At 46.1% G+C, this 27,595-nt stretch overlaps 2 protein-coding genes across 2 annotated transcripts in view; both read right to left on the bottom strand.

Annotated features, from left to right (window-relative positions):
- Positions 1-2,027: 2,027 nt before the first annotated feature.
- Positions 2,028-26,295, bottom strand: LOC309565045 (pancreatic secretory granule membrane major glycoprotein GP2-like; the record flags this gene model as incomplete). Its single annotated transcript, XM_082269781.1, has 5 exons — positions 26,243-26,295; positions 14,536-14,666; positions 13,973-14,212; positions 8,319-8,472; positions 2,028-2,108 (listed from the first exon to the last, which is right to left on the bottom strand). The coding sequence occupies exons 3-5, from the start codon at positions 14,182-14,184 to the stop codon at positions 2,028-2,030; spliced, it is 447 nt and encodes a 148-aa protein (XP_082125907.1). The 5' UTR covers positions 14,185-14,212; positions 14,536-14,666; positions 26,243-26,295.
- The window catches only part of LOC309550758 (uromodulin-like), a gene marked incomplete at its 3' end in the record, with an annotated part of 100,116 nt that continues 87,052 nt past the window's right edge, over positions 14,532-27,595 (bottom strand). The window contains exons 5-6 of the mRNA XM_082251096.1: positions 26,243-26,463; positions 14,532-14,666 (exon numbers count right to left, since the gene is read on the bottom strand). Of these exons, the coding sequence (XP_082107222.1) occupies positions 14,532-14,666; positions 26,243-26,463 (356 nt within the window). The remainder of the gene's footprint in view (positions 14,667-26,242; positions 26,464-27,595) is intronic.

The following is a 27,595-nucleotide window of genomic DNA, read 5'->3' as shown; positions in this document are numbered from 1 at the left end:
CTACCTCCAAGCCTTGGCCAGTGGTTTCTGCTGGTGCCTCATGGACAGAAGGAACCTCATGGGTGTAGAAGGAACCTCAAGGACCAGCTTAGCAATCAGATAAGGTTGTACAACCCTTTCATTTGCTACCTCCAAGCCTTGGCCAGTGGTTTCTGCTGGTGCCTCATAGGCAGAAGGAACCTCATGGGTGTAGAAGGAACATCAAGGACCAGCTTAGCAATCAGATAAGGTTGTACAACCCTTTCATTTGCTACCTCCAAGCCTTGGCCAGTGGTTTCTGCTGGTGCCTCATAGGCAGAAGGAACCTCATGGGTGTAGAAGGAAAATCAAGGACCAGCTTAGCAATCAGATAAAGTTGTAGAACCCTTTCATTTGCAACCTCCAAGCCTTGGTCAGCGGTTTCTGCTGGTGCCTCATGGACATCAGATTCTCATCTAATCCAGTCATATCTGGTTGAACTGGGAGATTCCAGTCTAATGTGCGTCCATTGAAACCTAATGCTGGCTGTACTATGGCCATCATCCTACAAAAGTTTTCTGGCACCAAAACAGATGTACAATATCAATGATCACATACCAGATCCACTACAATGATAACTTGAGCACATTTTCCACTAATCATAGCAGAGAATTCGGAAGAGCCGGACAGTGACAAAGTAAAATCACCATTAGATAGGTGCTTTTTTTTAGAATTTTAAAAGAAATCTAAAAAAATACCTTTTTACTGACCTGTGACCCCACAAGGCTCCATCCCGATCCTTGGCCTCCATCAGAGGCTGGCATTACTGTGGTCATGGTGCAGAACACCTTTCTGTATGATAGCACAAGCCTCCCGTGAGTCAAGAGTCACGTGACTTCTGCCACCACGGAGGTCATGTGATCGTCGCAACCTCATTGTTAAATTTATTTACCAACTTTTATAATGTTTTTCAATTCTCTATATTGGGAGACATCAATTCATCAGCTTTTCAGATGACAGGTCCACTTTTATGTGTTATCTCAAACACCCGGGTCAATTATTCGGCGTTGGTGAACTCAACTGTGTCAGTGTTTAAAAATGTAAATGTTAATGTTTTTTAAATATTGATTTTTTTTCTTCTTTATTGTCCCGGCTCGATCGCAGCGCATATTATAAATGGTTTCCCATTGGTTATTTTTAGGAGGTCGGAGGCAACGATGGACAAAGACAGACAAGGACAGGTAAGAACAGAACAGAACATGAGAACAATAGAAGACACATTATACGAATTCTTGGTGACCTGTCACATAATGAACCATGACCTATATAAAACACCAGCCAAAGAAGAGTACCTGTCAATTGTGTCCTACTCCCTACAAGTAGACAAGGAGAGTACAGATGGGAGAACAATAGAAGACACATTATATACGCTCTTGGTGACCCGCAATGTAATGTATCATGACACATATAAAACACCAGCCAATGAGGAGTACCTGTCAATTTTCCATTACAGGTTGCCAATGAGGATTGACATTGCTGAGCACCCCCTCCCCCCCCCCCCCCCCCGCCACCCCAACATACATTTTGTAGTCAGACTTTTGCCATTTAATTGAAACTACAACCTTTAATAATCCCCCCTTATCCTCCTTCTGAGGTGAGCCAATCGGATTCTAGATCTAACCAGGGTCCAGCTAATTTGTGGGCAGCCAAATGTCACCCAAACTTACCAGGCAGCCAAATAATACCCCCCAGTAGAAAAGAATTGTGGCAAAGGTTTGGACCGCATTGCATAGGTATAATGGCAGCCTTAGGCTTAGGTTAGCTGAAAGGATGGGGTTATCTATCATGTGATCATTTTCAGGGTAGGGGTCAGGGTTAGAAGATTGTTTTAAAGGGTGAATATTAAAGCTGAATGTGAGGCATCAGAGTTTCTTGGCTCACCATAGAAGGAGGTTCTTAGATCCTATGGAGCAATTCCAAAGGAACTCAGTGCTGGGGCCGGGGAGGGGGGGGGTTCAGTTTTTGCACCCATTTGTTGTCCGTCATACACTGACATTTGGGCTCTGCTCTTACTGTTGTGAGTTACCTGCGATCTTCAGGGCTAGACTGAGTTGTGTGACCTCCATGCTGAAAGACTGCGATTCCATACACTGCGGGGAGAAGAGAGCGCAATAAATAATCACACAAAGTCTGAAATTTCATCATTGAATCTGAGCGGCCGGAAATTAGAAGTTGATGGAACATTGCACCAATCGCCATACTCCAGGGGTCACCATGTGATAAAGTGAAAAAGTTAAGCTTGGCCACACCCCCCTCTTGTTTCCCAAGTTTTCCTATTAGCTGCCCGTTAATTTAAAGGACCAAAGGGCAGGTCTGGAAGGCGGGAGGGACAGGGGTCAAGCTGGGCTTTAACCGGAAAAGACATGATTTGTCTATAAAGTCAAACACTGATTTCTCTGGATCTACTGATGGTTCAGAAATGTGGAGATAAGGGAACCTGTATTGAGAGAAATGCATGGGCTGCCATTGCTGACTTCCTTTTCAAAATGCTACCTGCTGGGCTGTCTCTGGCTTTGATGTTTTCCCCATCGCTAACATGAAGCAAACATGAAGCCGACAAAGCCAGGGGGCGCTCAAAGGTCCAAATACGGGAGTAGACTGAAGCCAGGATATCATTTTTGTTCTGGAAAATTATGGGAGGGGTCACAGCAGAGATGGGGGCAGAGCTAACTGAGATGAACCAAAAAGTGGGAGGAGCATAAAGGGTTGAAGTTTAATCAAACCTTATCCTACTCTGCTCTGGGTCAAGAGTGCGTAACACAAAGACTGCAGGGGTCAGGAGTAAGAAATGCACAGGAGTGTGCGACGAAGGGGTCAGAAGTAAAAGTATTGTTCAAAATGCATAGATATAGATATGGAGTAAAAGTCATGTACAGAGTGCAGAGGTCTGGAGTAAAAGTCATGTACAGAGTGTGGAGGTCTGGAGTAAAGGTCATGTAAGGAATGCAGAGGCCTGGAGTAAAAGTAATGTACAGAGTGCAGAGGTCTGGAGTAAAAGTCATGTACAGAGTGCAGAGGTCTGGTGTAAAGGTCATGTACAGAGTGCAGAGGTCTGGAGTAAAAGTCATGTACAGAGTGCAGAGGTCTGGAGTAAAAGTCATGTACAGAGTGCAGAGGTCTGGAGTAAAAGTCATGTACAGAGTGCAGAGGTCTGGTGTAAAGGTCATGTACAGAGTGCAGAGGTCTGGAGTAAAAGTAATGTGTCATGTACAGAGTGCAGAGGTCTGGAGTAAAAGTCATGTACAGAGTGCAGAGGTCTGGAGTAAAAGTCATGTATAGAGTGCAGAGGTCTGGAGTAAAAGTCATGTACAGAGTGCAGAGGTCTGGAGTAAAAGTAATGTACAGAGTGCAGAGGTCTGGAGTAAAAGTCATGTACAGAGTGCAGAGGTATGGAGTAAAAGTCATGTACAGAGTGCAGAGGTCTGGAGTAAAAAGTCATGTACAGAGTGCAGAGGTCTGGAGCAAAAGTAATGTATAGAGTGCAGAGGTCTGGAGTAAAAGTCATGTACAGAGTGCAGAAGTCTGGAGTAAAAGTCATGTATAGAGTGCAGAGGTCTGGACTAAAAGTAATGCACAGAGTGCTGAGGTCTGGAGTAAAAGTCATGTACAGGGTGCAGAGGTCTGGAGTAAAAGTAATGCACAGAGTGCAGAGGTCTGGAGAAAAAGTAATGTATAGAGTGCAGAGGTCTGGAGTAAAAGTCATGTACAAAGTGCAGAGGTCTGGAGTAAAAGTAATGTACAGAGTGCAGAGGTCTGGAGTAAAAGTCATGTATAGAGTGCAGAGGTCTGGACTAAAAGTAATGCACAGAGTGCTGAGGTCTGGAGTAAAAGTCATGTACAGGGTGCAGAGGTCTGGAGTAAAAGTCATGCACAGAGTGCAGAGGTCTGGAGAAAAAGTAATGTATAGAGTGCAGAGGTCTGGAGTAAAAGTCATGTACAGAGTGCAGAGGTCTGGAGTAAAAGTAATGTACAGAGTGCAGAGGTCTGGAGTAAAAGTCATGTACAGAGTGCAGAGGTCTGGAGTAAAGGTCATGTACAGAATGCAGAGGTCTGGAGTAAAAGTCATGTACAGAGTGTGGAGGTCTGGAGTAAAGGTCATGTAAGGAATGCAGAGGCCTGGAGTAAAAGTAATGTACAGAGTGCAGAGGCCTGGAGTAAAAGTCATGTACAGAATGCAGAGGTCTGGAGTAAAAGTAATGTACAGGGTGCAGAGGTCTGGAGTAAAAGTAATGTACAGAGTGCAGAGGTGTGGAGTAAAAGTAATGTACAGAGTGCAGAGGTCTGGAGTAAAAGTAATGTATAGAGTGCAGAGGTCTGGAGTAAAAGTCGTGTACAGAGTGCAGAGGTCTGGAGTAAAAGTAATGTATAGAGTGCAGAGGTCTGGAGTAAAAGTCATGTACAGAATGCAGAGGTCTGGAGTAAAAGTAATGTACAGGGTGCAGAGGTCTGGAGTAAAAGTCATGTACAGAGTGCAGAGGTCTGGAGTAAAAGTCATGTACAGAGTGCAGATGTCTGGAGTAAAAGTCATGTACAGAGTGCAGAGGTCTGGAGTAAAAGTCATGTACAGAGTATAGAGGTCTGGAGTGAAAGTCATGTACAGAGTGCAGAGGTCTGGAGTAAAAGTCATGGTACAGAGTGCAGAGGTCTGAAGTAAAAGTCATGTATAGAGTGCAGAGGTCTGGAGTAAAAGTCATGTACAGAGTGCAGAGGTCTGGAGTAAAAGTCATGTAAAGAGTGCAGAGGTCTGGAGTAAAAGTCATGTACAGAGTACAGAGGTCTGGAGTAAAATTAATGCACAGAGTGCAGAGGTCTGGAGTAAAAGTAATGTACAGAGTGCAGAGGTCTGGAGTAAAAGTCATGTACAGAGTGCAGAGGTCTGGAGTAAAAGTAATGTACAAAGTGTAGAGGTCTGGAGTAAAGGTCATGTACAGAGTGCAGAGGTCTGGAGTAAAAGTCATGTACAGAGTGCAGAGGTCTGGAGTAAAATTAATGTACAGAGTGCAGAGGTCTGGAGTAAAAGTCATGTACAGAGTGCAGAGGTCTGGAGCAAAAGTCATGTACAGAGTGCAGAGGTCTGGAGTAAAATGAATGCACAGAGTGCAGAGGTCTGGAGTAAAAGTCATGTATAGAGTGCAGAGGTCTGGAGTAAAAGTCATGTACAGAGTGCAGAGGTCTGGAGTAAAAGTAATGTACAAAGTGTAGAGGTCTGGAGTAAAGGTCATGTACAGAGTGCAGAGGTCTGGAGTAAAAGTCATGGTACAGAGTGCAGAGGTCTGAAGTAAAAGTCATGTATAGAGTGCAGAGGTCTGGAGTAAAAGTCATGTACAGAGTGCAGAGGTCTGGAGTAAAAGTCATGTACAGAGTGCAGAGGGCTGGAGTAAAAGTCATGTACAGAGTACAGAGGTCTGGAGTAAAATTAATGCACAGAGTGCAGAGGTCTGGAGTAAAAGTAATGTACAGAGTGCAGAGGTCTGGAGTAAAAGTCATGTACAGAGTGCAGAGGTCTGGAGTAAAAGTCATGTACAGAGTGCAGAGGTCTGGAGTAAAGGTCATGTACAGAGTACAGAGGTCTGGAGTAAAATGAATGCACAGAGTGCAGAGGTCTGGAGTAAAAGTCATGTACAGAGTGCAGAGGTCTGGAGTAAAAGTAATGTACAAAGTGTAGAGGTCTGGAGTAAAGGTCATGTACAGAGTGCAGAGGTCTGGAGTAAAAGTCATGGGACAGAGTGCAGAGGTCTGAAGTAAAAGTCATGTATAGAGTGCAGAGGTCTGGAGTAAAAGTAATGTATAGAGTGCAGAGGTCTGGAGTAAAAGTCATGTACAGAGTACAGAGGTCTGGAGTAAAATTAATGCACAGAGTGCAGAGGTCTGGAGTAAAAGTAATGTACAGAGTGCAGAGGTCTGGAGTAAAAGTCATGTACAGAGTGCAGAGGTCTGGAGTAAAAGTCATGTACAGAGTGCAGAGGTCTGGAGTAAAAGTCATGTACAGAGTGCAGAGGTCTGGCGTAAAAGTAATGTACAGAGTTCAGAGGTCTGGAGTAAAAGTCATGTACAGAGTACAGAGGTCTGGAGTAAAATGAATGCACAGAGTGCAGAGGTCTGGAGTAAAAGTAATGTATAGAGTGCAGAGGTCTGGAGTAAAAGTAATGTATAGAGTGCAGAGGTCTGGAGTAAAAGTCATGTACAGAGTGCAGAGGTCTGGAGTAAAAGTCATGTATAGAGTGCAGAGGTCTGGAGTAAAAGTCACGTGCAGAGTGCACAGGGCCAGAGTAAAAGTCATGTGCAGAGTGCAGAGGTCTGGAGTAAAAGTAATGTACAAAGTGTAGAGGTATGGAGTAAAGGTCATGTACAGAGTGCAGAGGTCTGGAGTAAAAGTCATGTATAGAGTGCAGAGGTCTGGAGTAAAAGTAATGTATAGAGTGCAGAGGTCTGGAGTAAAAGTAATGTACAAAGTGTAGAGGTCTGGAGTAAAGGTCATGTACAGAGTGCAGAGGTCTGGAGTAAAAGTCATGTACAGAGTGCAGAGGTCTGGAGTAAAAGTAATGTACAAAGTGTAGAGGTCTGGAGTAAAGGTCATGTACAGAGTGCAGAGGTCTGGAGTAAAAGTCATGGTACAGAGTGAAGAGGTCTGAAGTAAAAGTCATGTATAGAGTGCAGAGGTCTGGAGTAAAAGTCATGTACAGAGTGCAGAGGTCTGGAGTAAAAGTCATGTACAGAGTGCAGAGGTCTGGAGTAAAAGTCATGTACAGAGTACAGAGGTCTGGAGTAAAATTAATGCACAGAGTGCAGAGGTCTGGAGTAAAAGTAATGTACAGAGTGCAGAGGTCTGGAGTAAAAGTCATGTACAGAGTGCAGAGGTCTGGAGTAAAAGTCATGTACAGAGTGCAGAGGTCTGGAGTAAAGGTCATGTACAGAGTACAGAGGTCTGGAGTAAAATGAATGCACAGAGTGCAGAGGTCTGGAGTAAAAGTCATGTACAGAGTGCAGAGGTCTGGAGTAAAAGTAATGTACAAAGTGTAGAGGTCTGGAGTAAAGGTCATGTACAGAGTGCAGAGGTCTGGAGTAAAAGTCATGGGACAGAGTGCAGAGGTCTGAAGTAAAAGTCATGTATAGAGTGCAGAGGTCTGGAGTAAAAGTCATGTACAGAGTGCAGAGGTCTGGAGTAAAAGTCATGTACAGAGTGCAGAGGTCTGGAGTAAAAGTCATGTACAGAGTGCAGAGGTCTGGAGTAAAAGTCATGTACAGAGTGCAGAGGTCTGGAGTAAAATGAATGCACAGAGTGCAGAGGTCTGGAGTAAAAGTAATGTATAGAGTGCAGAGGTCTGGAGTAAAAGTAATGTATAGAGTGCAGAGGTCTGGAGTAAAAGTCATGTACAGAGTGCAGAGGTCTGGAGTAAAAGTCATGTATAGAGTGCAGAGGTCTGGAGTAAAAGTCACGTGCAGAGTGCACAGGGCCAGAGTAAAAGTCATGTGCAGAGTGCAGAGGTCTGGAGTAAAAGTAATGTACAAAGTGTAGAGGTATGGAGTAAAGGTCATGTACAGAGTGCAGAGGTCTGGAGTAAAAGTCATGTATAGAGTGCAGAGGTCTGGAGTAAAAGTAATGTATAGAGTGCAGAGGTCTGGAGTAAAAGTAATGTACAAAGTGTAGAGGTCTGGAGTAAAGGTCATGTACAGAGTGCAGAGGTCTGGAGTAAAAGTCATGGTACAGAGTGCAGAGGTCTGGAGTAAAAGTCATGTACAGAGTGCAGAGGTCTGGAGTAAAAGTCATGGTACAGAGTGCAGAGGTCTGGAGTAAAAGTCATGTATAGAGTATAGAGGTCTGGAGTAAAAGTCATGTACAGAGTGCAGAGGTCTGGAGTAAAAGTCATGTATAGAGTGCAGAGTGCAGAGGTGTGAAGTAGGCAATAGAAAGAGTTCAGAAGTCAGTTGGGTCTCCTTCCTGTTTCTAGTCACCTGTCGGAGCAGGTTACAGCCCCGATTGGATGAGGAGACAGTGGGAGACATTGCAGCTGTAGCACATTGTAGCAGTTGCAGGTTGTAGATAAAAGCCACCAGCTTCTTAGCAACCATTGCATCTATTTGATAAATACGGGACCATATTGTGTCCTGCATTAAGGATGTGCATTTTACTTTAGAGCCTGGTTCATCTCACATTATACGGGACTGGTGGAGAAGTGTGAAACCATGGAACGGACATTTTTAGGAGGGTTCAGCCATGGCATCCAACATATCTCCTTCTCCAATAAGGTCCTCTGTCTGTAGCAGTGCAGCTACTCACGACTTCCCTGTTGCAGACTCACCGCAGTGCATTCCTCTTTACTCTTCACACAAAACCGGACATCACAGAACAGATTTATGGTGGCAAAATTCGGGAACTGCGAGGGGCTGATTTCAAACCGGACCTCGGTGGAGTTCCCATTCTGGAATATCTGGGTCAAGTTGTCAGTGGCACAACTGCAGACAAGAAAAGGGATAGGTGATCAAAAAAAAAAGTATGCGATGTGCAGCCTAACCTGTAACACTGCTGTTCACATGGGGTGACCAAAACATTACCCCAAAAATTTAGCAAAATTATAGGGTGAAGGCTTTCACTGAATGCAGATCCTGGACCTTGCCTTGTCCTGACACAAGCAATCAATATCCAAAAAAATCAGGTCTACGTAACTCTGCTCAATCCTTGGGTAATTGTATGACTTTTCATGTGGTATGAGGTAGAGGTAGATATTTTGATGTTCATATTATGTTGCCCTCCCTATGTCCCTTGTAAATGTAGTAGAGATAGTATTCAACTTTGGCCTAAGAAGAGAATATACGTCATCCAGTTCATGCCCCTGACAAAGTCAACAGACGCAGCACGTAGAGTGGAGGTGAGGTGACTCAATCGCGTAGGGTGGGGCTCAAGCATGTGCTCAGAGGACCAGCAATGGTGATGTCTTCCAGTAGACTGGGATCACCTCCTTGAGTATCTAGTACACAATTGTGGTGAACTTTGCATGTGAGGGGATTTCATTATTTTAATAAAATGTTTTATTAAAACGGAAAGCGCCATGGAGATTTCTCTTTATGTTCAGCTTCTTGAAGGATACTAAGTGGACCTGGACCCTTCATGTGATTAGTGAACCGCTGTGTGGGTGAAGCTCTATATGACCTTACTCAGTGTATAAGGTCCACCAAAGAATGTGAGAATTCTTCCATTAGCGATGGAGTGGAGTTGAGCACCAATGGTGTTCAGTGGATTTACACAGACTGGGAAGATATTAGATATAAAGGGAATATATATCTCTTCATGACTATTAACCCGTGCATCTGATATTGAGAATAAACCTGTGACAAACTCACTCAGGACAGGGGCTTTTGGAGGGGACTGCAGGCTAGCCCCTTGCCTACTGACTGTGGGCCCTGACTTGTGAGGGAACACTGCTCTTTGTGGGGTGTATGCTGGGGGTGTGATGGGAGTTACTTTGGTTGGGGGGCGTGTGGAATACAGCTTACCTAAGAGAGGTTGGGAAATCCCTCCCTAAGTCACTTGTAACTTTAGTAGAGATAGTATTCAACTTTGGCCTAAGAAGAGAATATACGTCGCCCAGTTCATGCCCCTGACAAAGTCAACAGACGCAGCACGTAGGGGGTGGAGATGAGATGACTCAATCGCGTAGGGTGGAGCTCAAGCATGTGCTCAGAGGACCAGCAATGGTTATGTCTTCCATTAGACTGGGATCACCTCCTTGAGTATCTAGTACACGATTGTGGTGAACTTTGCATGTGAGGGGTTTTCATTATTTTAATATAAAAATGTATTAAAACGGAAAGCGCCATGGAGATTTCTCTTTATGTTCAGCTTCTTGAAGGATACTAAGTGGACCTGGACCCTTCATCTGATTAGTGAACCCCTGTGTGGGTGAAGCTCTATACGACCTTACTCAGTGTATAAGGTCCACCAAAGAATGTGAGAATTCTTCCATTAGCGATGGAGTGGAGTTGAGCCCCAATGGTGTTCAGTGGATTTACACAGACTGGGAAGATATTAGATATAAAGGGAATATATCTCTCTTCGTAACTATTGACCCGTGCATCTGATATTGAAAATAAACCTGTGGCAAACTCAGGACAGGGGCTTTTGGAGGGGACTGCAGGCTAGCCCCTTGCCTACTGACTATGGGCCCTGGGTTGTGAGGGAACACTGCTCTTTGTGGGGTGTATGCTGGGCGTGGAATGTGAGTTACTTTGCTCGGGGGGCCCGTGGAACACAGCTTACCTAAGAGAGGTTGGGAAATCCCTCTCTTTGCATCCTAGCCCCCTCCTATGTCTAAGTCACCCTAGGTTATTAGGGACATAGGGTGACCGAGAAACCCAGTCTGGCCTGCCCAAACCAGACTTCCACAGACTGATCGGCTATGAGAGCTCCATGCGCCCTGCCGGGACAAACTTACAAACGATGTGGAACTTTGTAGAGGAAGCTGCCAGGATGGATTGACTCTTTGGGACTTGTTACCCGACTAACTCAGACCGATTGGAGGTCTGGTACCTGGTTAGTCTACCTTTGGGGGGGAAAGATATGTGACGGTACTCACCGTCACTTGGGATGAAAGACAGACACTATATGTGGGGCCCTTGGAGTAATGTTACTTTGGATTCAAGTCCATGTCTCCCCAAGACAGTAAGACTCACAGCAGATGCTAATATCATCAGCTCAACCACTTGTCTTCCACACATTGTTGATTATGTTGATTCCATGTACTCCACCTAGGCTGGTTTAAGTGCTGAGTTAATTAGCATGTTAATAATATCCTTGCCAGCTAAAGTAGTTGCTAGAGGGGGATTAGCCATCAGTCAGCCCTACCTCATTATCTAAACCATTGTGTGATGTTTTGGGTAAATATTCGGGTCATTGTTCAAGTAGTGAATGACATACTTCTCAAGTGTATAAAAAGTTTGTATTCTTGTTCAATAAATGAGTTTCCACATTTTGCAGCTGAAACGAGTGCTGTCCAGTTCTTGGTTGCAATAGGCGGCTAGAATATCTGATATCTATGTTCAGACTGGAGGAAGCGCTATACTGACGGAAGCCCACAAACACAGTATGGGTCGTGGTTCCATTACAAAACCTAGGATTGAGCAGAGAGCCATGTGGACCCATTTTTTAGGCTATGGAGTACAAACAATTTTTTTTTTTCCTCCAATAAAATTTGACAAATATCCAACTGAAAGCATTTTCTTACAGTATATCTGTTTAAAAAGTGCAAAAAAAGAAAAAAAAACCCCTCTTGATCCTGCTAGAAATCCAGTGAGCTTGTAACCCCCTGTGCTCTCTGCTTCAGTTGGATGTGTTTTCAGCGATCTCTGGGGGACTAGAAAACACCTCCCTTCTATTCTGTGAAGATTTAGAGAGGGGGAGGTGTCCTTTAATCCTCTCCTAGGATGACAATGCTGCTCCTTCATGGATACAGTGCAGTGAGTGGACGTTGCCCCCTTAGCACATTAAATAGGTTACTGGTAGGATCACAAGGTATAAAAAAAATGTTTAACTGTCCTGAAAAATGTCTATTAGGGACACAGGGTGACCAAGAAGCCCAGTTTGGCCTGCCCAAACCAGACTTTCAAAGACCGTTCGGCTATGAGAGCTCCATGCACCCTACCGGGACAAACTTACAAACTATATGGAACATTGTCAGGGAAGCTGCCATGATGGATTGACTCTTTGGGACTTGTTACCTGACTAACTCAGGCACAGACCGATTGGAGGTCTGGTACCTGGTTCATCTACCTTTGGGGGGAAGATATATGACGGTACTCACCGTCACTGGGAGTGAAAGACAGATACTTAATGGTTTGGATTGCTTCAAGTGGGACAGTAATATTTGTCAGCAATACCTCTCAAGAAATATGAAGATTTAATCTCACTTTACACTGTGAGACCTATAGCCTGTTACCATGAAGTCTGTGATACCTAAATAATCAGAATACATAGATGTGTATTCCATGTACTTCAATGTAGGAGACGGACAGTCTGTCATTGGCAGTCTTGTCCTATTGATAGTGAAAAGTGCAGCGCTAAAACAATAAGACAATAAAAACATCAATGGATAAATGAAAAGTCTATGAATGGCACGCAGTAGTCTTGTAAAAAAGAGGAGAAAACAGTCCAATAAGAAATCCCAATGAAAGTGCTCAGTGCTGATCAGTAAACAGGACACAAGTGCTTGTTCAGTGCAATCCTTCACCAGAGGTGCTAGCCTCTCACCTGTAGGCTGTGAAAAGACAGCCTTAAAAGTACACTCCCAGCAATGTGAAAATCCTGACCAGGACAGCAATCACAGAGGGCATCTCTCTTCAAGGTAATGCAAAAACGAGCAGTACAGCAATCCAGCTGATCTCCAGACAGAGCGGAACGCTCTGCTAACAGGGGCTACGAGTGACGTCACGATCTCCTCCCCCTTGCGCACGCGTATCGTCCGTGGGCGGGACTTCCTCAGCGTATGGGCGGAGGGGCGGACGTCACTCTTTTTATATGCATCACTCCGCTCAATTCAGCGTCGCTGCTGGCATAGCAACGTCGGAGGAAAACCAGGAAGTGCCCCAGGGCCCGCCCCACACAGGAAGCAGTACATTGACCCAGGAACATAAACAGAGTCCTCCATAAACACCGAGACAGCAACAAGGGCTAGAGGGCTAGTAACGCCCCTCCGCCCATACGCTGAGGAAGTCCCGCCCACGGACGATATGCGTGCGCAAGGGGGAGGAGATCGTGACGTCACTCGTAGCCCCTGTTAGCAGAGCGTTCCGCTCTGTCTGGAGATCAGCTGGATTGCTGTACTGCTCGTTTTTGCATTACCTTGAAGAGAGATGCCCTCTGTGATTGCTGTCCTGGTCAGGATTTTCACATTGCTGGGAGTGTACTTTTAAGGCTGTCTTTTCACAGCCTACAGGTGAGAGGCTAGCACCTCTGGTGAAGGATTGCACTGAACAAGCACTTGTGTCCTGTTTACTGATCAGCACTGAGCACTTTCATTGGGATTTCTTATTGGACTGTTTTCTCCTCTTTTTTACAAGACTACTGCGTGCCATTCATAGACTTTTCATTTATCCATTGATGTTTTTATTGTCTTATTGTTTTAGCGCTGCACTTTTCACTATCAGTTTTACATTGGGTTTTACATATTTTTTACCTTGGTGTCAGCTGCTTTTATTTATTTCCATCCATTTATTTATTCATGCTTGCGCCGATATTCCTGTTTTTTCATAGTCTTGTCCTATTGTCTATCTATTGAGCTGTGATGTGGATTGTGTTAAGTCTCTCTGTTTTATTGTTAAATGTTAATGACCTCACATTGTTCTGTCCAGATGGCTAGATAATTAGTTCAGGTTAATTCTGTTTCTGTATACAATTTAATCTGCATATAATAATGTAATCAGGCAGAGGGGAGGGATTGTATACACTGTATGGGATTGACTGAGTGTAAAACTCTGTTTTTATTGGATTGTGAAATTCATGTCCTGTTCCCCACAAGGTCCACCTGGGCAGTAACCTTGTGGGGGAAAACTGTATAAAAGAGCAGCTGTACTATTAAACCTTGAGTTCTACTTCACCCTCAATCTAGAGTCTTTCACTCTCTGGGGAAAGAGAGGTTCACCCACTAAAAACTTGGAGCCTTGTCGTATGTCCAGGGTGGGTTGGAGACGGTGAGACCCCAACCAAGCTTCAGCAGTTTGTGGGGTCTGCGGTGGTTATGGTGTCTGGTGGAGTGCTTGGAGCCCTCGGGAAGCACTAGGAGCATCCGTCAACGGAGGTACCCAGTCGGGGTGCCAGTTGATCCGTTTCAAATACTAAGGTCATCACCACCACACATAACAGGTGATAAGCTGCAATATATTATATTTCAAGGAATGGTGCACTATGGGTAGTTTCTTTGGGTATTCGCTCATTCTTATAGACACCAAAGGACATCAGACTCACCCCTGTGATAAAAGATGGAGAGCCTTGGTGTTGTTGCGATCAGCGGTAGGACTGGCAGTGCAGTCCTGTAGTCGGAGAACGTAGGTATCCTCATCCATGTAGGCGTATAGCGCCACATAGATCTCTGACCCCAGGAACATTTCATTAGCTGTATAGGGAGTCACAAATTCTGTATCATTGTAGGCAGCCATGGTGATTGGGTACAGGTCCATCGCATTCACTCCGGATATCACCACCGTCCTGGAGAAACAAAAAACCTCCTGAGAGTCCAAGCCAGTGACATCTCACAGATATCTACCCACCACCTACCACAACTTTCTGCTTATAAAATGGTTCTGCCATAACACCTCCTGCCCCAACCTTCAATTTATATTCTGATTTCCCCATCTGTTCATCAGTTGTCACCAAAGAGACACAACCCAGTAAATGTCCTTCAGACCCTGCTGAGGATTGCTTAGATCCAGGATCCCTCCTGCTATTGTTCCCACAGCCATTTCTAATAAGTATTCTACTACTTTTCCTAATGTGATTAATTCCTCTAAACAATGTAACAGGTTCCTTACTGAGCGAGGGGGTTCGTCCCCGTATCGAGCGGACAGGTGATGTTGAAGCTGATTGGATTGGCAGGAACACTTGAGTTTACTTGCACATTGATATAAATGGTGTTGGTGGCAAAGAGTCTGGATCCGTCTTTCTAAAAACAAAGGACAGTGATGTGAGAATCCAGGGACAGTCATGTTACATTATGAGTTGTCACAGAGAGTTCTATATATCGCAGGTCTAGCGGATCTTTCCGTGAAACATGTTGAGGAATGTACGCTCGAATACAATTTCACACTCTGTCTTGATCAATCAGCCTCTATCAAACTCAAGGTGTTATGTATCAATGGTGAACTTGTTGTCCATTTTGTAATATTGTTTTAAATAAAATTTTGTAAAACAGATTTTATATGTGAAATATCAATTGCACCACGGTACCGGTAAAACCCTCAATTCTCTCCCTTTCCTTCTCTTCCCCTTCCCTGGGACTGTTCCTATGGGGGGAGAACGGTCCCGTTTTTCTTCCCCCTTTCGTGTCTATATATAATTTATAAATCACTATTTAAGCACTACAAATTAGGTTTAGAGCAGGGATATGAAAAATGTGGCCCTCCAGCTGTTGCAAAACTACAGATCCCACCATGCCTCTGTCTCTGGGTGTCATGTTGTGCCTGTCAGAGTTTTGCTATGCCTCATGGGACTTGTAGTTCGACAACATCTGGAGGGCCACAGTTTGCATTTCCCCAGTTTAGAGGAAGCACTTCACCATTGGATATAATCTTTTGCATTTGACAGTGTGGTAAAAACACGTTGTAGGTGTATGCCTCCGATGGCGTCCATTGATGACGAAACGCATAAGGTGCGAACAACATGATGCAAGCACGCTACGCCGCGGCCATCATTGATGATCGTTTTACACGCCTTTTATTTTCCATTAACATGTGAGCGTACCTTTTTGTTTTATTCAATAAAGAACTGTTGTGTTAGAACTGCTACACGATGTTAGTATCTCCTGATTTCTGAGGTGTGTTCGTTCGTCTTCTGGTTGGGGGAGTAACACGGTTCTGTGGAAGAGGTGAACCGGTTGTTTGTATTCAGGCGATGCAGTGGATATCCGGTCCAATCATAGATTGAGCCTACTGGCTTTCTACATACCTGTTTTGACAGCTCTATAATTTGAGGGTCAACACATTTGGTAAGCAGGATTCCCTCGCCCAACACAGTGCTTTCAGGATTCACAGCATTTGGTGTGGGGACTTTTTTTCTGATACAATTCTTGTATATATATATATTGTGACAGGAAGTCAGGTAAATCTGTGGATGTAGTCACAGACAGGAGATACATTTCCACCTGGTTTAGAAAATTCACCAATTACTATAGGGTGTCGGCTGAAAAGGTAGCCAGGACGGCTTAGGGAAGTTGAAAGGCCTTCAGCTGTTCAGAATGAGGAAGTTAAGGCCTCTATAATTTGTCCAAAGGAAGTCTAAGGATTGCTGCCTCCTGACGCTGTGTGAGCTGGGGAGAGGAGGACAGTCAGATGTGTACCTCCCAACGCTGTGTGGGCATGGGAGAAGGGATGCCCCCTGAAGCTGTGTGAGCATGGGGAAGACCTCCTGAAGCGATGTGCACTGAGGAGGGTAAAAAGTGTGAAGACTTCTCAAGGTGAGAAAATGAACTATTTCTATGTGGAAGAAATAAATGCACTGTTTGCTATGTGAAGAGAACAGCAACAGGACATGATCAATGTGAAGAGGAAAAGGGACATGTTCAATGGATATTTGTTGTGTGAAGAAAAACATGGACTATTGAGTGTCTGCTGTAGGATCAGCAAAGTTTGCCCAACAGTAGGTTGGAGACAGACTCCGTAGATAGGTTCCTGTATGTGAGAAGGTAGCCGCCCACCGTGGCAAGGATTTATTTTGTGTTTTATTTTTATTTTGATGTTTTTGACGCTTGCACTCGTGTGAAGTAAATTGCAAGAATAAACAAAACTGTTGTTTGCAAACACTTCTTGGCTATCTCCCTGTGTAAACGCACCCCCCAAGGGGTCATCCATACCCGCCACCGAGCTAATCTCCCACAATATATATATGGACATTCCTTTATTGGACTGAATATTATTATTACTGGCGCTGCACCCTGTTGTTGCTACGTTGTAGGTGGTAGCTGCTTTCTTTTTTAGTTTTGTGGTTTTGCTATAGTGATGTTGATAGGAGTAATGCAGGGTACCTATATTTATTGATTTTGTCATGTTACATTGTATCATTTCTATCACCATTGTTTTCTGCTTTGACCAACCCAATACTCAGGGCTGGCCCTACCATGGGTCCATTGGAGGGGCAGCAAAATTGACTCCCAAGATTTTTTTTTCCAGCAGTTTTGTGTGTGATCAGTTTGCAGCGCATTACGGGAGGCATTTCCCCATCTTATACTGCCGTCTGTAGTGTAAACTGGTGAGAATGAGGAGGCGGAGCGTCTCCTCCGGGGAATGTCCCTCACAAATTCGTGGTGTGCGCAATGACGTCAGACATCAACGCACTCTCTACTTTGATATTTGGTATCTCTCTATCTCCCATCTGATCAGAGTAACATTAATCATAGACGTTGATCAGATAAGAGATAGAGAGATACAAAGTAACATTGTTTATAAACATTGATCAGACGAGAGATAGAGTGCCGGTTCACATTAGTGTGATCAGAGATCGCATGTAATTCGGAGCGCACTGCTCCTAAATTACATGCGATCTCTGTGCGGTGCAAATTTCAGCCATACAGTTTGTATGGCTGAATTCGCACAGCAATCGCAATAAACACGCACAGGACCCTTTTTTTATCCGCAGCAGAATCGGATCGCATGGTGGTTCACACTAGTGCGATCCGATTCTGTGCGAACTTGCAGATCGCAACTGGGGGTGTCGTTAACTTTTAATTGACACTCCCTGCGTATCACATATCCCACCCCCCCCTCCTGATATGTATCTGCTGTACCATATACTGGTATGAGGAAGTCTCCTGTTCTCTCCCCCCTCAATCCCCCCCCCCCCCCGATATGTATCTGCTGTACCATGTACTGGTATGAGGAAGTTTTCTGTTCTCTCCCCCCTCAATCCCCCCCCCCCCCCGATATGTATCTGCTGTAACATGTACTGGTATGAGGAAGTCTTCTTTTTCTCTCCTCCCCATCCCCCCCCCATATGTGTATGCCGTACCATGTACTGGTATGAAGAAGTCTCCTGTTCTCTCTTCCCCCCCATCCCCCCCCCCCAAAATGTATCTGCTGTACCTTGTACTGGTATTAAGAAGTCTCCTGTTCTCTCCTCCCCGCAACCCCCCCCCCCCCTGAAATGTGTCTGCTGTACCATGTACTGGTATGAAGAAGTCTCCTAACCCCCTCCCCCCATTCCCCCCCCCCCATAAGTATCTGCTGTACCATGTACTGGTATTAAGAAGTCTCCTGTTCTCTCCTCCTCCCAATCCCCCCGATATGTATCTGCTGTACCATGTACTGGTATGAAGAAGTCTCCTGTTCCCTCCCCCCATCCCCCCCCCCCGTTATGTATATGCTGTACCATGTACTGGTATGAGGAAGTCTCCTGTTCTCTCCTCCCCCCAATCCCCCCACCCCCCCTGATATGTGTCTGCTGTACCATGTACTGGTATAAGAAAGTCTCCTGTTCTCCCCCCCCCCCCCGATATGTGTCTGCTGTACCATGTACTGGTATGAGGAAGTCTCCTGTTATCTCCTCCCCCCCCCGATATGTTTCTGCTGTACCATGTACTGGTATGAGGAAGTCTCCTGTTATCTCCTCCCCCCCCCCCCCGATATGTGTCTGCTGTACCATGTACTGGTATGAGGAAGTCTCCTGTTCTATCCTCCCCCCCATCCCCCCCATATGTGTCTGCTGTACCATGTACTGGTATGAAGAAGTATTCTGTTCTCTCCTCCCCCCACCCCACCCCCGATATGTGTCTTCTGTACCATGTACTGGTATGAAGAAGTCTTCTGTTCTCCCCTCCCCCCCTAACCCCCCGATATGTGTCTTCTGTACCATGTACTGGTATGAAGAAGTCTTCTGTTCTCCCCTCCCCCCCTAACCCCCCGATATGTGTCTGCTGTACCATGTACTGGTATGAAGAAATCTCCTGTTCTCGCCTCCCATCCACCCCACCCCCCCATATGTGTCTGCTGTACCATGTACTGGTATGAAGAAGTCTCCTGTTCTCTCCTCCCCCCCCCAATATGTGTCTGCTGTACCATGTACTGGTATGAGGAAGTCTCCTGTTCTCTCCCCCCCCCCGATATGTGTCTGCTGTACCATGTACTGGTATGAAGAAGTCTCCTGTTCTCTCCTCCCCCCATCCCTCCCTGATATGTGTCTGCTGTACCATGTACTGGTATAAGGAAGTCTCCTGTTATCTCCTCCCCCCGATATGAGTCTGCTGTATCATGTACTGGTATAAGCAAGTCTCCTGTTCTCTCCTCCCCCCGATATGAGTCTGCTGTATCATGTACTAGTATAAGGAAGTCTCCTGTTCTCTCCTCCCCCAATCCCCCCCTGATATGTGTCTGCTGTACCATATACTAGTATGAAGAAGTCTCCTGTCCTCTCCACCACCCCATCCCCTCCCATATGTGTCTGCTGTACCATGTACTGGTATGAGGAAGTCTCCTGTTCTCTCCCCCCCCCCCCCAATATGTGTCTGCTGTACCATGTACTGGTATGAGGAAGTCTCCTGTTCTCTCCTCCCCCCCATCCCCCCCATATGTGTCTGCTGTACCATGTACTGGTATGAGGAAGTCTCCTGTTCTCTCCTCCCCCCCATCCCCCCCATATGTGTTTGCTGTACCATGTACTGGTATGAAGAAGTCTTCTGTTCTCTCCTCCCCCCACCCCCCGATATGTGTCTTCTGTACCATGTACTGGTATGAAGAAGTCTTCTGTTCTCTCCTCCCCCCCAACCCCCCGATATGTGTCTGCTGTACCATGTACTGGTATGAAGAAATCTCCTGTTCTCGCCTCCCCCCCACCCCACCCCCCCATATGTGTCTGCTGTACCATGTACTGGTATGAAGAAGTCTCCTGTTCTCTCCTCCCCCATCCCTCCTCAGTATGTGTCTGCTGTACCATGCACTGGTATGAAGAAGTCTCCTGTTCTCTCCCCCCCCCCAATATGTGTCTGCTGTACCATGTACTGGTATGAAGAAATCTCCTGTTCTCGCCCCCCCCCCCACCCCACCCCCCATATGTGTCTGCTGTACCATGTACTGGTATGAAGAAGTCTTCTGTTCTCTCCTCCCCCCCATCCCTCCCCGATATGTGTCTGCTGTACCATGTACTGGTATGAAGAAATCTCCTGTTCTCGCCTCCCCCCCACCCCACCCCCCATATGTGTCTGCTGTACCATGTACTGGTATGAAGAAGTCTTCTGTTCTCTCCTCCCCCATCCCTCCCCGGTATGTGTCTGCTGTACCATGTACTGGTATGAAGAAATCTCCTGTTCTCGCCTCCCCCCCACCCCACCCCCCATATGTGTCTGCTGTACCATGTACTGGTATGAAGAAGTCTCCTGTTCTCTCCTCCCCCCCCCCATCCCTCCCCGGTATGTGTCTGCTGTACCATGCACTGGTATGAAGAAGTCTCCTGTTCTCTCCCCCCCCCCCATCCCTCCCCGGTATGTGTCTGCTGTACCATGTACTGGTATGAAGAAGTCTCCTGTTCTCTCCCCCCCCCCCCAATATGTGTCTGCTGTACCATGTACTGGTATGAGGAAGTCTCCTGTTCTCTCCTCCCCCCCATCCCCCCCATATGTGTCTGCTGTACCATGTACTGGTATGAGGAAGTCTCCTGTTCTCTCCTCCCCCCCATCCCCCCCCATATGTGTCTGCTGTACCATGTACTGGTATGAAGAAGTCTTCTGTTCTCTCCTCCCCCCACCCCCCGATATGTGTCTTCTGTACCATGTACTGGTATGAAGAAGTCTTCTGTTCTCTCCTCCCCCCCAACCCCCCGATATGTGTCTGCTGTACCATGTACTGGTATGAAGAAATCTCCTGTTCTCGCCTCCCCCCCACCACACCCCCCCATATGTGTCTGCTGTACCATGTACTGGTATGAAGAAGTCTCCTGTTCTCTCCTCCCCCATCCCTCCCCGGTATGTGTCTGCTGTACCATGCACTGGTATGAAGAAGTCACCTGTTCCCCCCCCCCCCCCCAATATGTGTCTGCTGTACCATGTACTGGTATGAAGAAATCTCCTGTTCTCGCCTCCCCCCCACCCCACCCCCCATATGTGTCTGCTGTACCATGTACTGGTATGAAGAAGTCTCCTGTTCTCTCCTCCCCCCATCCCTCCCCGATATGTGTCTGCTGTACCATGCACTGGTATGAAGAAGTCTCCTGTTCTCTCCTCCCCCCATCCCTCCCCGATATGTGTCTGCTGTACCATGCACTGGTATGAAGAAGTCTCTTGTTCTCTCCCCCCCCAATATGTGTCTGCTGTACCATGTACTGGTATGAGGAAGTCTCCTGTTCCCCCCCCCCCGACATGTGTCTGCTGTACCATGTACTGGTATGAAGAAGTGAAGAAGTCTCCTGTTCCCCCCCCCCCGATATGTGTCTGCTGTACCATGTACTGGTATGAAGAAGTCTCCTGTTCCCTCTTCCCATCCCCCCCCCGATATGTGTCTGCTGAACCATGTACTGGTATGAAGAAGTCTCCTGTTCTCTCCTCCCCCCCATCCCTCCCCGATATGTGTCTGCTGTACCATGTACTGGTATGAAGAAGTCTTCTGTTCTCTCCTCCCCCCCCCATCCCTCCCCGGTATGTGTCTGCTGTACCATGTACTGGTATGAAGAAATCTCCTGTTCTCGACTCCCCCCACCCGACCCCCCCATATGTGTCTACTGTAGCATGTACTGGTATGAAGAAGTCTCCTGTTCTCTCCTCCCCCCATCCCTCCCCGATATGTGTCTGCTGTACCATGCACTGGTATGAAGAAGTCTCCTGTTCTCTCCTCCCCCCATCCCTCCCCGATATGTGTCTGCTGTACCATGCACTGGTATGAAGAAGTCTCTTGTTCTCTCCCCCCCCAATATGTGTCTGCTGTACCATGTACTGGTATGAGGAAGTCTCCTGTTCTCCCCCCCCCCCGACATGTGTCTGCTGTACCATGTACTGGTATGAAGAAGTGAAGAAGTCTCCTGTTCCCCCCCCCCCCCCGATATGTGTCTGCTGTACCATGTACTGGTATGAAGAAGTCTCCTGTTCCCTCTTCCCATCCCCCCCCCCGATATGTGTCTGCTGAACCATGTACTGGTATGAAGAAGTCTTCTGTTCTCTCCTCCCCCCCAACCCCCCGATATGTGTCTGCTGTACCATGTACTGGTATGAAGAAATCTCCTGTTCTCGCCTCCCCCCCACCCCACCCCCCCATATGTGTCTGCTGTACCATGTACTGGTATGAAGAAGTCTCCTGTTCTCTCCTCCCCCATCCCTCCCCGGTATGTGTCTGCTGTACCATGCACTGGTATGAAGAAGTCACCTGTTCTCCCCCCCCCCCCAATATGTGTCTGCTGTACCATGTACTGGTATGAAGAAATCTCCTGTTCTCGCCTCCCCCCCACCCCACCCCCCATATGTGTCTGCTGTACCATGTACTGGTATGAAGAAGTCTCCTGTTCTCTCCTCCCCCCCATCCCTCCCCGATATGTGTCTGCTGTACCATGTACTGGTATGAAGAAGTCTCCTGTTCTCTCCTCCCCCCCCCATCCCTCCCCGGTATGTGTCTGCTGTACCATGTACTGGTATGAAGAAATCTCCTGTTCTCGACTCCCCCCACCCGACCCCCCCATATGTGTCTGCTGTAGCATGTACTGGTATGAAGAAGTCTCCTGTTCTCTCCTCCCCCCATCCCTCCCCGATATGTGTCTGCTGTACTATGCACTGGTATGAAGAAGTCTCTTGTTCTCTCCCCCCCCAATATGTGTCTGCTGTACCATGTACTGGTATGAGGAAGTCTCCTGTTCTCCCCCCCCCCTGACATGTGTCTGCTGTACCATGTACTGGTATGAAGAAGTCTCCTGTTCCCTCTTCCCATCCCCCCCCGATATGTGTCTGCTGAACCATGTACTGGTATGAAGAAGTCTCCTGTTCTCTCCTCCCCCCATCCCTCCCCGGTATGTGTCAGCTGTACCATGTACTGGTATGAGGAAGTCTCCTGTTCTCCCCCCCCCCCCCGATATGTGTCTGCTGTACCATGTACTGGTATGAAGAAGTCTCCTGTTCCCTCTTCCCATCCCCCCCCCTGATATGTGTCTGCTGAACCATGTACTGGTGTGAGGAAGTCTCCTGTTCTCTTTGTATTGCTTCCTTTGTGTGAAATCCCTGATGATCCCGCCAGTCCCTCTGCTTTCCTATTAAAAACTGACCTAACTTGCCATGAGTGCACAGCGTGGTCAGTTTTCTGGCTGTGCTGGTAGCTAATCCAATGATCATGCTTGAGCTGAAACGTAACTCCCCCCCCCCCCCTGCACAGCTATTCACTGGGAAGACCAGTGTCCTGATGTTTCTCTACCAGCTCTTATGCAGCTGAGAAAAGAGGGCTATGTGATCACTTATAAAAAAAGGGAAGAAAAGGAATCTATAATAGTTTTTATATCTATAGCAAAATGTTTTGCCCTTTATTTATATTTTTAACTAAATGGGATGATTTACAAGGTGAGGGTGCACATATACAGTATTGTACTTGAACTCCTTCTCCCTTCAACTATTATTTTCCTGCTGCTTTTTTTTTTTTTTTTTCTATTTTTATTTACTATTTAACTTTTTTTGTTTTTGTTTTGTTTGCTAACATTTTTTACACATTTCCCATTAAGGCCCCTTTTCACACGGGCGGTGCGCCCGACGGACAGCTGATCCCTGCTGAGCAGGCGGATGACAGGTCCCTCTCCACTTACTTTGCAGAGATGGAGCTGTCAGATCCCTGCTCTCCTCTATGGGAGATCGGATGGAAACGGACCGCCATTCCTCATCCGATCCGAATAGGGTCGGATCGGATCGGATAGCAGCGGGTGTCAGCGGAGATGTCCCCACTGACATCCGCCGCTCCATAGAGATACATGGAGCATTCGATCCGGTCCGCCTGAAAGACTGAGAGGGATCGGATCGGAAAGCCCGTGTGAAAGGGGCCTTAAAAAAATACTTTATTTTATTTGTAAATAACTTTGCTATGCTTTGTAATAGAATCATTATGTTCGTGTCAATATATAAAAAAAAATATATAAATTACGGAATAAAATGCGTACATTTTATCTGCAGTATCTGCATTTCTTTTTAAACGAAAACACTTCTCTAAAGAAAAAGTGTGTTTTGTTTCGTTTTATTGTCTAACAATTGCAAAAAAAACAAAAAATAAAAATCGTTGTTGTAAGACAATATCATGAAAAGAAAGCCTTGTTTGTCTTTAACCACTTCATTACCGAGTTAGAGCTGAAAGATGGCTAAAGCGCGGCTCTGTTGTTCGGGGATGCGCATTCAGCGCTCTGTGGTCGCAGTGTGCTTTGCACACAGCTGATCACAGATCGTGATAAAGGGCCAATCACAGCTGATCGCAGTGTAAACTGACTTGCTGGTTATCGGCAGTACTTCCCTCACATGATGTCAGATGGTAACTGGGAAGTGTGACAGGGGACATTTACACTGATAATCCAGACACTAATTACAAGTACCCTGGTTATCAGTGCAGCCCCATCAGGGCCCATCAGTGCCACCCATCAGTGTCACCTATCAATAGCCATCAGCGCTGCCTATCAGTGCCCAATCAGTGTCACCTATTAGTGCCCATCAGCGTCACCTATGAGTGCCATCTTTCAGTGCCCATCAGTGCCCATCTGTGCCATCTATCAGTGCCCATCAGTGCCACCTATCAATGCCCATGAGTGCCGCCTATCAGTACCCATCAGTGTCACCTATCAATGGCCATCAGTGCTGCCTATCAGTGCCCAATCAGTGTAATCTATTAGTGCCCATCAGTGTCACCTAGGACTGCCACCTTTCAGTGCCCATCAGTGTCACCTATCAGTGCCACCTGTTAGTGCCCATCAGTGTCACCTATCAGTGCCCATCACTGTCACCTATCAATGCCCATCAGTGCCACCTATTAGTGCCCATCAGTGTCACCTATCAGTGCCACCTGTCAGTGCCCATCAGTGTCACCTATCAATGCCCATCAGTGCCCCCTATCAATGCCCATCAGAGTCACCTATCAGTGCCCCTATCAGTGCCACCTGTCAGTGCCCATCAGTGCCACTTATCAGTGCCCATCAGTGTTAGTGCCGCCTATCAGTGCCCATAAGTGAGGCCTATCAGTGCCACTTGTCAGTGTCCATCAATGTCACCTATCAATGCCCATCATCAGTGCTGCCTATCAGTGCCCATCAGTGCTGCCTCTCAGTGTCCATCAGTGTCACCAATCAATGCCCATCAGGACCGCCTATGAGTGCCCATCAGTGCCACCTGTCAGTGCATCCTCATCAGTGACCATCAGTGCCCCCTCATCAATGCAAACACAATTTGGTTGGATGAAGGCTGGTCATCAAGGTAAACTGGTTTTGTTTGACCAGCCACATTAGTGACCATTACTGCAACCTACCAGTGGCCATCAGTGCAAGCCCATCAGTGCCCATCAGTGCAGCCTATCAGTAGCTATCAGTGCAACCTATCAGTGGCCATCAGTGCAAGCCCATCAGTCCAGCCTATCAGTGCCCATCAGTGCAGCCTATCAGTGCCCATCAGTGCAGCCTCATCAGTGCACATCAATCAAGGAGAAAATGTACTTATTTGCAAAGTTTTATAACAGAAAGGAAAGAAGGTTTTCTTTTACAAAATTTTCGGTCTTTTTTGTGGTTTAGCAAAAAAAAAAAAACCCAGTGGGGATTAAATATCACCCAAAAGAAAAAAAAATGATAAAAAATCACTAAAACAATAATTGGTGCAGCGTTTACCTAATCTCACACACTCTCCTTGTGCATCAAATGATAAAGATGCCATGTGGGTAGAGTGTGGCATGACCGTGTAATTGTCATTCAAAGTCTGACAGCGCGGAGGCAGGAAGAGGGTGAGAGCGGCCGGTATTGAAGGGACGGATAAACCGGTCCATAACAGAAATGTAAAAATCGCTCTGCTCCATAGTGGGTGAACAGTAGTGAGAGGCCAAGTCAGTAAATCCAGCGTTATCCATCCTGTGACACCGCATGTACATCATTTTGTTTGAATGGGGGAAAATCGAAGGTTCTTAGGCTATATGTTGTGCAGTTTGAATGTGAATCATCGAAAAAAACAGTGTGAATGGATAACTTCCCAGCATTATGGCCACTAGATGGTGCTGGATATATATAGGAAATAAGCAGACTCCTCAGCGCCATCTAGTGGCCATAATGTTGATTGACTCTCTACCTATGTTGGAGATCTGTTCCAAGCATCCGATATCCTTTCGATAGGTTGGTCAGTTTTGAACTTTCCTCCTGCTAGGTGGAGGTCATGTCCTCCTGTTCCTGATCTTAGCTTCTCACTAGACATCCTGCCCTCCTGAACTGTACTGACACCCTTCATGTGATCACAAAGCTGGCCGGACAGAATGACATACAGACAGGTGACATTTGTGTATCTCAGGTGTGGATTTGAAGGTGTTGGTCTGGAGGTCAGTTGTGTACCATGTGATCCATCCTTACCGTTACCGTGTTCCCGCACCAATCGGGTGTTGCCTGGACTTGCAGGGAGATGGCTCTCTGCCCGTTTATAGAAGAGGCGAAAGCGAAGATGCAGTTGTATGAAGGATCCATCAAATGCATAGATGTGAGGTTATAACCCAAGGAGGAGAGCAGGCATTGGCTGAGAGCGACCGTCATCACACTACTTTCACAGCTCAGTTCAGGGTGGAAATCTGTAAGAGCTGCAAAGAAAAGCAGAGCGCAAAGTCACGCAGAGACGTCACATTCGCACATAGAAAACACTGAGCTGGAGACACCGATCACACGATATTCCACCACTGACAGGGGAAGAAACTGCTATAACAAACAGTGGTCAGGAGTGGATGGTGCTGGCAGTTGGTAGGTTTTCTTTTTTATTTTGGTGAGTTGGTGGGGGAGGGGGGGGTCTTTCATTATGATTGACGTTACATATAGTTACATAGTTTGTGAGGTGAAAAAAGACATCAGTCCATCCAGTTCCACCCTCTGATGTGTGTGTGTGTTTGCTGTTAACCGTACATTGTATACCCCTGTATGTTGTACATTGTATACCCCCTGTATGTTGTACATTGTATACCCCTGTATGTTGTACATTGTATACCCCTGTATGCTGTACATTGTATACCCCTGTATGCTGTACATTGTATACCCCTGTATGTTGTACATTGTATACCCCTGTATGTTGTACATTGTATACCCCCTGTATGTTGTACATTGTATACCCCTGTATGTTGTACATTGTATACCCCTGTATGTTGTACATTGTATACCCCTGTATGTTGTACATTGTATACCCCTGTATGTTGTACATTGTATACCCCTGTATGTTGTACATTGTATACCCCTGTATGTTGTACATTGTATACCCCCTGTATGTTGTACATTGTATACCCCCTATATGTTGTACATTGTATACCCCTGTATGTTGTACATTGTATACCCCCTATATGTTGTATATTGTATACCCCTGTATGTTGTACATTGTATACCCCCTATATGTTGTACATTGTATACCCCCTATATGTTGTACATTGTATACCCCCTATATGTTGTACATTGTATACCCCTGTATGTTGTACATTGTATACCCCTGTATGTTGTACATTGTATACCCCTGTATGTTGTACATTGTATACCCCTGTATGTTGTACATTGTATACCCCCTGTATGTTGTACATTGTATACCCCCTATATGTTGTACATTGTATACCCCTGTATGTTGTACATTGTATACCCCCTATATGTTGTACATTGTATACCCCTGTATGTTGTACATTGTATACCCCTGTATGTTGTACATTGTATACCCCCTGTATGTTGTACATTGTATACCCC

This window comes from Pelophylax lessonae (assembly GCF_965119305.1).
Source record: "Pelophylax lessonae genome assembly, chromosome: 1".
NCBI lineage: Eukaryota > Metazoa > Chordata > Amphibia > Anura > Ranidae > Pelophylax > Pelophylax lessonae.
The sequence above is the reverse complement of the archived record's forward strand: the minus strand, read 5'-3'. Positions and strand labels throughout refer to the sequence as shown.